Below are 11680 nucleotides of genomic sequence, written 5' to 3'. Positions count from 1 at the left end.
CGATTGGACGTTGGACCAGTCATACTTTGATATTCGGGCCCATTTCGTGGAATTGGAGGATTCAATACTCTACCGCCACCGCGATCCCCTGCCCGACGGCGCACGCCGCCGCCGCGGCGAACATCACCGCCCAATGGCCGTCGATTTGGCGCGCCTGTCTTTGCCACGACGAGGCTCCGGCGGCGGGCGCTGAGGGGTCTCATCACAGCGGATAATCCATCCAACGGCGTGCTTACACGTCAGACTGGCGGATGACATGAACGACGAGCAGTGCAAGCTGGGTTGAACCGGACCCGGGACGGCGATGGCATACCGCGTCCATGACTCGCTGAAAACAGGGGACCCACTCAGTCGAGAAGTCTCGGGAGTTGAGCTCCCCGACTGCGCCACGTGTGGTATGGAGGGTTTCTGGCGCGTCGCCTGTCTTCTGGCTTCTGCATAGAATGGAATTGTCGTGAGGTTGGTAATCGAAATTTGAAGTTCCCAATTTACCCTCCCTACCGAGTGAGATCTCTTGAGTTGATGAGGATATTTTTGAGATTTGAGCATTGACGAGATCATTTCAAATCGACTCTGGTTATCAGACCTCGAGGCACCGGCGCAGAGCGTCTCCAGCGATGTCTACTGCAGTTGGCAAATCGATTCCTCTTCTCCTCTCTCGATGAAAATAAGTAGTTGCAGCATCGGGCACTGAGTCGAAGGAAGAGGTGGTGGAATGGCGGCCAGGCATGGAAGGGGGGAGCCGGAGACGATGATGGTCCACCTGCCGCGGCGGTCGAGAGGACAGAAACCAGGCTGCCGTCTGAATCTTCGGGATCTCTTGGACCAGGAGAGGAGTTATCTGGCGTCGATGGCGATGGCGGCTGCCGGGACTCCTGCCTCCGACGTGGGGGTGGTTATTTCTGGCTGCAAGGAGTCGTGCCAGACCCAGGCGGAGATCCTTTTCGCCGAGCGTGACTTCTTGAGGATGGATCTGGAGTCGTCTACTGGGAAGCTGGAGCCAGAAAGGGCGCGGAAGGATGCTGCGATGCGATCCAATGAGAACAGTTTGGTACCGGTATGCAAAATGGAGATTTGAGCATTGACGAGATCATTTCAAATCGACTCTGGTTATCAGACCTCGAGGCACCGGCGCAGAGCGTCTCCAGCGATGTCTACTGCGGTTGGCAAATCGATTCCTCTTCTCCTCTCTCGATGAAAATAAATAGTTGCAGCATCGGGCACTGAGTCGAAGGAAGAGGTGGTGGAATGGCGGCCAGGCATGGAAGGGGGGAGCCGGAGACGATGATGGTCCACCTGCCGCGGCGGTCGAGAGGACAGAAACCAGGCTGCCGTCGGAATCTTCGGGATCTCTTGGACCAGGAGAGGAGCTATCTGGCGTCGATGGCGATGGCAATGGCGGCTGCCGGGACTCCTGCCTCCGACGTGGGGGTGGTTATTTCTGGCTGCAAGGAGTCGTGCCAGACCCAGGCGGAGATCCTTCTCGCCGAGCGTGACTTCTTGAGGATGGATCTGGAGTCGTCTACTGGGAAGCAGGAGCCAGAAAGGGCGCGGAAGGATGCTGCGATGCGATCCAATGAGAACAGTTTGGTACCGGTATGCAAAATGATTGGTTTTTTTGTTCAATTGACTCTCTTCTTCTAATCTTCTTCCGCTGCTTCTCTTTTGTCGATCCCTTTTTGATGCTAACTAGGGAAGAAAGAAGATCGATGCGAGAGCGGGCGATCGGGGAGACCTAGAGGGTGGGATAGATGATCTCGAAGAGAAGATGCAGGAGCTCAAGCTGAGGAGAAGCCGGAGCAAAGGAATCTCCATGAAGCTTTCCCGAAGAAGGTACTTCCACCGGCAGTCGTCTGTGCTCCGGCGCGACATGGTACTGATCAAGGAAGACGCAGCGATTTTGAAGGGCATAAAAGAGGCGTCGTTGCTCAATTTAGCCGTATTAGGGAAGCGTCCAGATGTTGAAGAGGAAAAGGTTGGTACTACTTTGAAATATAGTACTCGTTACTCCGCCCAAGAAGATGAAGAAGCGTCCATCTTCATCTATAATCTATATTCTGAATTCATTAAATACTTTGCTATTGTTGTTATTCGACATGGATGAAGATGGTGATGCTGAAGAGGAAGATGGAAGGGCTGTCGAGGGGCATGCTTGAGAGAATCGAGGAGTGTAGTCATTTGCTCTCTTCTAAAAGCACCAGCAGTCAAGACATTGTTTCATACAATGAAGCAGAGCACATGCCTTTTCTCCACCTTGGGCAGCAGCTGCGGCAAGAGAAGTCGGTGAGAATTCAAAACAATCTCGCCTGCTTTGAAACTGACACAAAAAAAACCCTTGATTTGCTTTCAAAATACATGTCATCCATGTGTGCGCCCATGCCATCATCCAGGTAGCATTAAGCTTTTCTTTAATACTCTACAAAGTGCATGCAGACATTGTTCAATTCGTTTGCCTTCTATACTGTAGATTTGTGCTATCTACAGTGAGCTTATAAATTGAATAATGATGAAAAATTTTAAGAAATAATTTGCTGTATTGTCTTTCTTTAGCGAAAGTCTGGTCATCTTCGATGGCAAAACGCTTGGTGGTCCTATTTTTTACGGTGCATTCATACCTTATTCCCTGTGCAAATAATAATACCATGGTCTAGCTATCTATAGAATTGCTTCATTCTTGAGTCACTTGAACTTGGGCACGCCATGAATTGATTTGTCAGGCTTGATTTGACCACAAAGTTACAACTTACAAAATGTATTGGATCTTTCTTGTTCCTAGTGATTAATGTGGCAAGTGTATTCTCTGAATCACCATGTCTGGGCCCTGCTTTGCACACACTAGAAAGAGGTCAGCAAATTGGAAGCTTCATGTTTGAATAGTAAAATAATTTATAATTTGTTGCTATTAAGAAAATTTATTTCATCAATTTAACAAATTTATATTCCTTTTTACCATTAAATTGTTTGTCAAATTTCTAATGGATGTGCACGACAATGTATTCAGATCTATTTTTCATCTGTTATCTATATTGTTTTGGTCTTCTCTTTAGACGAACAATTTTGAAGTTAATACAATTCAGTCACAAAACAACCTCAATAACACAATAATTATTGTATTAGGATCCACTGTTTACATCTATATCAAGCATTGATGATTTTCTAGTTCTGGTTGGAAGCATAGCTAACCAGGCCCCTCTTGGTAGAGGTTCATTTATTTTTCACATCTTTTGATTTTCTGCTTTCCTTTACCAGAGTACTTACCAAACATCTAAGTTCTAACTTTATTTGGTTGATTAAATCATTAGGTCCTAGGCGGTGTTAACTCTACATAGCTTCTTTCTGACACTACCTGAGTGTATTGCGTCTGCACCATCTGTCTTCTGTCAACTGAACAATATAAGATCACATATTTTCTTTAAATATGAAGCAGATTTAGGACGATAGCATGCATTTCACTTTGTGGTATAATTTATGCATCAGATATCTGCCACTCACCTGGAATAATTTTGAACCTAAAAATTGCTCAACCTAGCTTTAATAAGAAAAATGAGTAATATGGATGTGTTTTTGAAACCTTTTTATTTTAACAAAGGAGAACTTCGCTAGAAGTTCTTGTTGGAGCACATGCACTTTTTTTTTTTGTTCTTTAAGGCATATGTATAAGAGAAGGTTTAGCCTTTAATGGGAGTTTCAGTTATCGTGCTTGTTTGCAGATTGAGAAGCAGAAGGAGTTTAGATGTTGTAGTTGCATGGAAGCTGTTGGGAGGATAAGGCAGCAAGTGTGGGCAGAGTCTGAGCAATGGAGTGAGATGCAACAGCTGCTGGAGCAAGTTAAGATAGAAATGGAAGAGATCCGATCTTCTAGAGACCATTGGCAGCGACAAGCCGTTGCCTCTGAGATCAATTTCCACATCCTACATACTCAGGTATCTCCTTGGTGATCCATTCGTTCTTTGGAAGCCAAGATATTGGCTTAAACCAACATCCCTAGATAAAATCTAAAATGTCACACTTCCTACAAACACTTCTTAGTGTCATTTAAATAAGCTATCCTAAAAAGTCAGGAAAGTAGAAACTAATACGTCCCGATAACTTTGAGCAATTTACTTCACCCATTTCATGTTATGTAGAAGCTCAAGTGGAAGCGAAAGGCCCAATCTTCTGAGTGCAAGGTAATTGATCTGCAGAACCTTGTGTTACAACATGAGAAAGAGCTCCAATCATTGTGGAAGAAGATTCCTGGTACTCCCAGTTCCTCTTCTCCACAGCACACTGAGTTGTGTATCAAAAGGCGCTGGAGGAAATTGCTCGACTCAAGTGAGGAGGAGAAGCATGCTCCACCCTGTCACTTGAAGTCAGAGACCAGTAATAGACGCTTACCATTGCTTAATATCAACAACATTTCTCAACCTCTTAGACCAATAATTGGAGCATGGAGTCCAACATGATCCACAACACTTGAAAGCATTCCGTTTCAGTTAGATGGCAACCACCAAGCATAAAATTAGCTGTCTTTCTGAATATCTACTAAGTGTAACATAGCAAGAGATCCAGCAACTGATATGCATACAAGCCACTGCCAGGTACACTGGTAACACTACTATAGACCACTTGCTCTTATTTTATGAATAATCTAAATGAGCAATAGTTGCAGAATATACACAATTAAGTAAGAAGAAAGGCAGTTGCATCAAGTCAAGGGTGACTGATCATGGACATCCAGGCACAATAGGCGCACACAATCCTCTGCGAGATGTAGATGTACACAGCGAAGGAGAAGCTCATGAGCACTAGGTCTTTCCAGTCACCCTTCTGCTTTGGTGACAAGCAGTCCTTCAGCTCCCTGCCCAGCTTCCCAGCCTCACCATAGATTTCCACCAGCGAGATGGGCCACCTCTTCCCCTGCTTTGTACTGTCACTTTGCTCCTCTTTCGGACTGCCATCTCCGGCGGACAAGTAGCTGTGGCAGCAGAAGGTTTGCTTCGGTCTGGATGCGTGGGCGATGGAGTGGCGAGGATTGCTTTGTCCTGCATGAAGAAGAAGAGTGAATGAAGAGGCAGCCATGAGAGGATGGACAGGAAGGTGAAGATGGACAGATATTTTGGGTGATTTCTTTTTTGAAGGGGGGATATTTTTGTGCAATTAGCGTGAACAAGTGGAGCTCCTCTGAATTCAAGGAGAAAGTGACATTTGTGATATCTAAATTGGTTTTTAGGGGTATATTGCTTTGTCCTTAGTGAAGAAGAAGAGTCATAGAAGATAGTAAGTTAGGGTTGGATATTGATATAAGAATGTTGAGACATTTTGCTGCGAGCATTTTTCTGTTTTATTCTAATGATGAGTGAAATTTTTTTATAGGATTGGATTAAATTAAATTATAAAATGATTAATCAGATTAGGTATTAGGTATGTCCAGTTTGAGTGTGTTTTTTAAAAAAAAAATACATTAAAAAACGAAGTTATAGAAAGAAGGAATTGTTGATTATTGACAGTTTTGTTGGGTATTTTAAATTTCCTGTCTCTGTTCCTGTGTTCCACTCATCATCTCAGTCCATCACCAGTGGCCTCCGATCATCGCCTCAATTAACATTATAACCTTTAGAGAAGGTGAACTCAGGGCGTAGTACAGACACCTGTGTACTTACATTTACCTCCCTCCATATCTGTGGGACCGGCTCTAGGGGGGCCGTTGATGTGACGGTTTCACATTTTTTTTTTAGGGAAGGTGAATCCAAGGGAGTCGTCATCGGCACGATTGGCGTCGGAATTCGGTCGGATTTAAGCAAATTTTCTTCTGCCATCAATTTGAGCTCTTGTTCAGATTCTTGAGATGTAATATGCTCCGTCTGATCGACAAAGAGATACAGAGATAGAGAAATTTGAGGATAGAAGATTTGAACTCCTTGTTGGATGGCTATTGGAATCTTGCATGATTTTCAAAATCGCATTTTCATACACCAAAATACATGTAAAATATGTACATAAAAAAAGTAAAACAACCTAAGCGGGTTCGACTGCGAGTCTCATTCAATAGGGTCCGATTCGTTATCTGATTTTGAATCCGCCTAAGAGAGATTTCGTGACTAAAATCGTTATTCGTTTCTAGATTTCAGAGTTCCACGCCCCATTTTCGTCGACGTCACGGATGATGCAGAGGAGACGACGATCACGATCGCCTCATCGTCCCTGATCCTGAAGATTGTGTCTCCTCCTCCTCCTCCTCCTCCTCCTCAGGATGCTGTCCCCCATGTGCGATTTCTCTATCGTCGTCTCTGGCGACCTCCTTCGGTCGATTTTCGAACGCCTTCCGCCGTCCGACCTTGCCCGGTCGGCTTGCGTCTGCCGGTTGTGGAGGGACTTTGCCTCGGACCGGGAGATGAAGGAAAAGATCTTCCGGTCTACTTGGAAGGTGCGCCGAGTCCTAGGCGAGCCGTCCTCCTCAGCCTTCTGGCGTCACCCTAGCCTCGATCGTTTCGCCATCTCCCACCGCCTCAGTCGCGGTGATTCCGTCGCTGGTCTTGCACTGAGGTACGGCGTCCAGGTATTGTACTTCATCGGCTCTCTCTTTATTTCTTTCTTCCGCTCCTCGGCAGGCGATCTATGATCCGTAAATAACCGAATCTGTGTCAATCCGTCGGTTATGTCAAAAGAGACTTTCTTTTCCTTCAACCATAGAAACTTTAATTTCTCTGTTTTTATCATAGGCAAAACCAACATGGTGCTATTTTGGGACCTTGAATTGGTTAATCCTACCTGAATCCCTGCTTTCGTTCATCTTAACTCCTCTGTCTACCTATGCATCCAAAAACAATTGTCCAACCTTTTTTCTCTGATCATGACCATGATGAAATTCGACTGCATTTTTTTTTCTTTTAGTAATTCATTTTTTTTTCATTTCTTATATTTCACCGCAATATCTAATACAAAAATGATGCTATGTGAAGCTGATTATCAATACCAATCTACCATCATAAACGAGATATAGATCTTTATGATTACTAATTGAGAAGCATAGCAAAAGCAATTATTAATACCTTGGAAGAGTCGTTAACTAGGATTGTAAATGAACTAAACGTTCGTGAATAAGCTTGGTGTTCGGCTTGGTAAGAGTTTGTTTATGCCCGTTCAATATTCATAAAATCAATTAAATGAACAAGTTTGAACAACTCGTTTAACTAAACAAACAAGCTTGAACACATATGTGTTCAGCTCATTAATATTCATGAACAACATTCGGGAACAATGTTCGAAAACAATGTTCATGAACAACATTCATGAACAATGTTCGTTGACAACGTTTGTGAACAATGTTCATAAATCATGTTCATCAATAAAACTCTTATCAACTTGCTAAATAAATAAAGAAATTTTCAAAATAAACAAATAAATTTGTATTATCATATCAATAACTAATCAAATAAGCTTAAAAATATAGAAATTTCAAACAATCAAACAAGCTTGAATTGAGAGCTCGATAACATCTAAACAAACCAAACTCAAGCCAAGCTCAAACCAAACTCAAGTTCATAAAAAGAAACTAAGTCAAGTTTGAACAATTATTTTAATAGTTTGGTTCATTTTAAGCTCAGCGTAGATCGGTTATCTAATCAAACAAGTTTGAATACCACAAAGCTTGGCTCAGCTTGGCTTGTTTACAACCCATCTTGACTACAATTGTTCATGTAAATGTTTTGATCATTTGCCTGATTTCACAAAATGTTCTTGTCCATCCTCCTAAGCAAATAGGGCCTAAAGAGAGTTTAAGTGGTTTGTCGATAACCAAAACTTCAGTAGTACTTAATTTTTTGGTCAGGTTGATTGTTAAAACTTCATTCTTAATTGTTGAAGTTGGTCGCTTGTCACTTGCTTATTTTGGTCCAGTGCAAAACATCAGGTGCCCTACTACATGATTGAGAGATTTTGTTGATGTGCTTCTGTAGAAATTAGGAGTTAGATTTAGGTTTAAAAAAAAGGCTAGTAAGCTATTCCAGTACATGAACCAATCTCAAACACATGTTCTATGTGAAGCTGAAATGATATCTTAGTGAGCCATAAGATCCCATGTGGATATTGGCATCAGCACACATACAGGCACTTACAAACCTTTTCCCATGCCATCTTTTGGAGCTCAAATATTTGGATGCATTTTTTACTGTCTTATTAATCAAGGTTGTATATTTTGTAGTTATTCATGGTAGTGATTTTATATGAAATGTGCACAGAGGTTTGGTTACTCAACTGTTACATACAGTAAAATTGCAGAAGCTTGGGCTAGAAGTGGTTTTAAGGAAAAGATATAGTCATCTTAATTATTTGGCTAGAGTATGGGTTTGATGCCTGTCTAGAATTTCATTATGAATGAAAAAGGGTCTCGACAACTAAAATAATAATGTTTCTTTAGGATTCTGACTAATAAGCTTTACTGTCAGATGTAAGAACAGTGGAAATACATGCCAAAATATATTAATATTCTCTGGCACAAGGTTTAAGCTTCTCACTCAAGCTTACTTGCAAATTAATTTTTCAATGAAGCAATTCAAACATTCTATTCTAATACTCAAATATTGAAAGTTATTCACATAGTTGTATATGTTGAAGATGCAACTTTGATAGAGCATGGTCTTGGACAAAAAGAAACAAAGGGATAGACAAATCTTTATTTTTGAGGATTTCCTTGGATTGCTTATCTTCTTTAACGAGTAGACAATTAATCACAATATGTTTTCTCCTCATGAACTATAGAATTGGAAGAAATGCGTTTGATAATTTGTTTTGCATGATATAATTTCATCAGCGCACTAAAAGCCTTATCTAGCTCAGGTTTTAATTGTTGAGTCAAATAAACTCACATAGATCAAGAGTGATAGCTTTGCACTTAGCATTTGTACTCATCCTAGCTACAACACTTTGCTTCTTTCTATAACTCCTTATTCATAGTTGCAACAATCCGTTTTGTTCTGTGAATTTTCTTATTATCATAAAACTTGCAGGTTATGGACATCAAAAGATTGAACAACATGATGAGCGAACATGGTATATACTCCAGAGAGAGGCTGCTGATCCCTATTAATAAACTGTCGCTTCTCATCGACAGTACCTGTTATATCGAGCTGGATGAACATTCAAAAAGAGAAGTTGCGGTTCTGTACTTGGAAGGTGGCCCTGATGGAAAATCAACCCAAACAATGAACAACACAATCTATATAAAAGCCAGGCGGAAAATACTCAATTCTGTGAAAAGAAGTATGCAAGTGGATGATGGAACTGCTGAGTACTACTTATCGACTTCTGACGGTGATCCAAGAGCTGCCATGTTGCAGCTCAGCGAGGATCTGAGGTGGGAGCAGCAGAACCGGCCTCACCTATTTAGATGAGCAAGTGCTTCTGTCAAGATGTTGTGCATCTTAATTTAACCAGTTCAAGTGTATTGTCTGAAAATTTGTGTTATATAAATATGATCTAAGTTAGTTGCAGCTCCAGACTTGTTACATATTAAAATTAGAAACCACTAAGTTTGTGGTATTATCTATTGAAATTGGATTACTATTATGCTTGTGCTGTAAAAAGCTAGTTTTTTTTATGATATCGTGAACTATCCTTCTGTCAAAACATGTTTTTTCGATTACGGCCTAGTTTACTAGGATTCGAAGAGGTAAAGATGTAGGGAGCAAGCTTTCTCTGGGAAGACAATGCAATCGAAAAGGTAATCGAAGCCTGAGGACTCCATCGATCGACAAATACTTAATCAAAGATTAAATGACATTTATAGTAAAAAAAATGCAGACATATCCAGATTTCGCTTTCATCTTAACAACAAGATCACCGTCCGTTTTGGAGTGGACGCGGTATTTTTAAAGATCTAAAAACGAAAAATCTCCGCCGTCCAATTGGTTCTCCCACATAGGCAAATCGGCGAGCCCGATGCAGTCCTCGTCGAGCTCGCCGACCAAAAACGGCTCTTCATCCAGCCCAAATTCCACCTCCGTCGGCGTCGCAATGTCCCCGAACCACTCCTCTGCCGCCGTCACCGCAGCAGCGCCGGCGGAAGCACTGTCCTCCGCTGAGGAGACGTCAAGGATGGAAGACGGTGAAATGGGAGCATTCAGCGCCTCTACCACCGTCGCTGACGAAGGAGACGAAATGGTGCGATCGACGGAGGAGGCGTCGTTGGAGTCCAAGTGTTCACGCAGCATTGCAATCTTTTGCTCCTCAATCCGCCTGGCGGCCAGCCGGTATGCCTCGGCCGCCTCTTCGGCGGTGGGAAAGGTGCCGAGCCAGAGTCGAACGCCACGGATGGGATCTCTGATCTCCGCTGCCCATTTTCCCCACTGCCGCTGCCGTATTCCCTTCTGCTTCCTGGAGGCGGAGCTCATCATCGGCTTCGACAGATTTGGGGGCTTGCGAGTAGCAGCTGGAGCGCCTAGAGGAATCACGAAAGTAACTCGTCTTCTTTTCTCTGATCCATCGCCATGGTTTGCATCTTCCTCCTCGCTTGAAGAGTCGGTGACGTCGGGGTCCGTGAAAAAGACTCGAACTTCCTTGACTCCTTTTCTAATCCTCGCCGAACTTCTCAAGATTCTTGGTGAATTGAGATCAACCGACGCGGAACCTTCCGATTCCGCAACAGGATTCAAAACAGAGATGCCAAATTTCTCCAATTTCATCATCTTCCTCTTACTCCTCATCCTGCCAACAACCAAAGCACCCCACTCGCTTCTCCCTTCTTCAGCTCAACAACAAGAAACGCCCAAGTTGAAATTTTGAACTGCACGAGGTTTAAAACGGAAACCAGTCTTCTCCAATCAAGTGAGGGCGCGAGGGAAACACCGAAATATGTGAAGAAATCCGAAATACTTCACTCCGAAACCAAATCCAGCCCTGCGCGACCCAACAATTCATCATACAAACTCAAAACGATCGACATGTAACACAAAATATCACTTTTTCACTTCGAATCATCCCTACCAGGAGTGTTTGAAGCGCATGGAACCCAGGAAAGCGAGCTTCTTTCTCATGCAGATTGCAGAAGAGCAGCCGCAACGTCCGGCATACCGCTGTTCTTCGTTTGAAAAGCAGAATCGAAGGCAGATAGCCAAGAACCGACATAAATCACCTGTATCGACTCTTGCCTCTACTTCTCAGCTCCCTTCAATGATCGAGCGCACCAAACACCAACTTGAGCAGGAAGGTATTGCTTTTGCAGCAGTAGAACGATCGATTGCTTCTCGGAATTCTAAGAACCGGCAAGAGGCCCTCTCTGCCCGGCATTTCCCCTCGCCGCCGAACTCTTATAGCCCCTTCCTTGGCGGCGTCTACGAAGCGGTCGAACGGCGTAGCGTCCCGATTGGGATACCGCCACTGTGGTTCTATGTGGGACCGGCCACGGGAGCCATTCAATTGCCAGGTCGGTCAGCGAGTACGCTTGCACGAGTCAATGTAGTTTACGCTGTGATGTCCTAAACGCCGTTAACGGAGAGTTAAAAAGTCCACGTAAGCGAAAACAATGCAGTTTCTTTCCAGCCCAGATCCTCTGGACCGCAAAAAGCGGTCCAGGGAATGATCCCTTGATCTGGATTGGTGGGGATGAATGGTCCCCACCTAATTTATGAATGGGGACCATTCCTTGAGCCAATCTAAATCAAGGGACCATCCCCTGGACCGCTTTTTGCGGTCCAGAGGATCT

General features: G+C 43.4%; 4 protein-coding genes across 6 annotated transcripts; 2 read left to right on the top strand and 2 right to left on the bottom strand.

The window, feature by feature from the left end:
* Positions 1-301: 301 nt before the first annotated feature.
* Positions 302-5372, top strand: LOC121969448 (myosin type-2 heavy chain 1-like). Of its 3 annotated transcripts, XR_006108567.1 has the most exons (7): positions 302-459; positions 585-1057; positions 1694-1975; positions 2107-2283; positions 3711-3923; positions 4128-4580; positions 4652-5372. XR_006108567.1 is itself a non-coding variant. In XM_042519558.1 (5 exons), the coding sequence occupies exons 1-5, from the start codon at positions 1249-1251 to the stop codon at positions 4443-4445; spliced, it is 1338 nt and encodes a 445-aa protein (XP_042375492.1). In that variant the 5' UTR covers positions 1118-1248; the 3' UTR covers positions 4446-5372. The 3 variants fall into 3 exon arrangements, 1 of the variants encoding a protein (XP_042375492.1); XR_006108566.1 differs by lacking the exons at positions 302-459; positions 585-1057 and adding an exon at positions 1118-1596; XM_042519558.1 differs by lacking the exons at positions 302-459; positions 585-1057 and adding an exon at positions 1118-1596 and having other exon boundaries at positions 4128-5372.
* On the bottom strand, positions 4587-5061 carry LOC121969451. The gene has a single exon (XM_042519562.1). The coding sequence runs from the start codon at positions 5059-5061 to the stop codon at positions 4693-4695; it is 369 nt and encodes a 122-aa protein (XP_042375496.1). The 3' UTR covers positions 4587-4692.
* A 723-nt stretch (positions 5373-6095) lies between the features above and the next one.
* On the top strand, positions 6096-9546 carry LOC121969446 (F-box protein At1g55000-like). The gene is made up of 2 exons (XM_042519556.1): positions 6096-6538; positions 8988-9546. The coding sequence occupies exons 1-2, from the start codon at positions 6233-6235 to the stop codon at positions 9369-9371; spliced, it is 690 nt and encodes a 229-aa protein (XP_042375490.1). The 5' UTR covers positions 6096-6232; the 3' UTR covers positions 9372-9546.
* A 166-nt stretch (positions 9547-9712) lies between these two features.
* LOC121973099 (ethylene-responsive transcription factor ERF118-like) lies at positions 9713-11266 on the bottom strand. Its single transcript, XM_042524684.1, has 2 exons — positions 10963-11266; positions 9713-10875 (listed from the first exon to the last, which is right to left on the bottom strand). Exon 2 carries the CDS (start codon positions 10680-10682, stop codon positions 9849-9851), a length of 834 nt encoding a protein of 277 aa, XP_042380618.1. The 5' UTR covers positions 10683-10875; positions 10963-11266; the 3' UTR covers positions 9713-9848.
* Between the last annotated feature and the right edge of the window lie 414 nt (positions 11267-11680).

Source organism: Zingiber officinale, chromosome 4A (assembly GCF_018446385.1).
Source record: "Zingiber officinale cultivar Zhangliang chromosome 4A, Zo_v1.1, whole genome shotgun sequence".
NCBI classification, from domain to species: Eukaryota; Viridiplantae; Streptophyta; class Magnoliopsida; order Zingiberales; family Zingiberaceae; genus Zingiber; species Zingiber officinale.
Note: the sequence above shows the minus strand (reverse complement) of the source record. Positions and strands in the feature narration are given on the sequence as shown.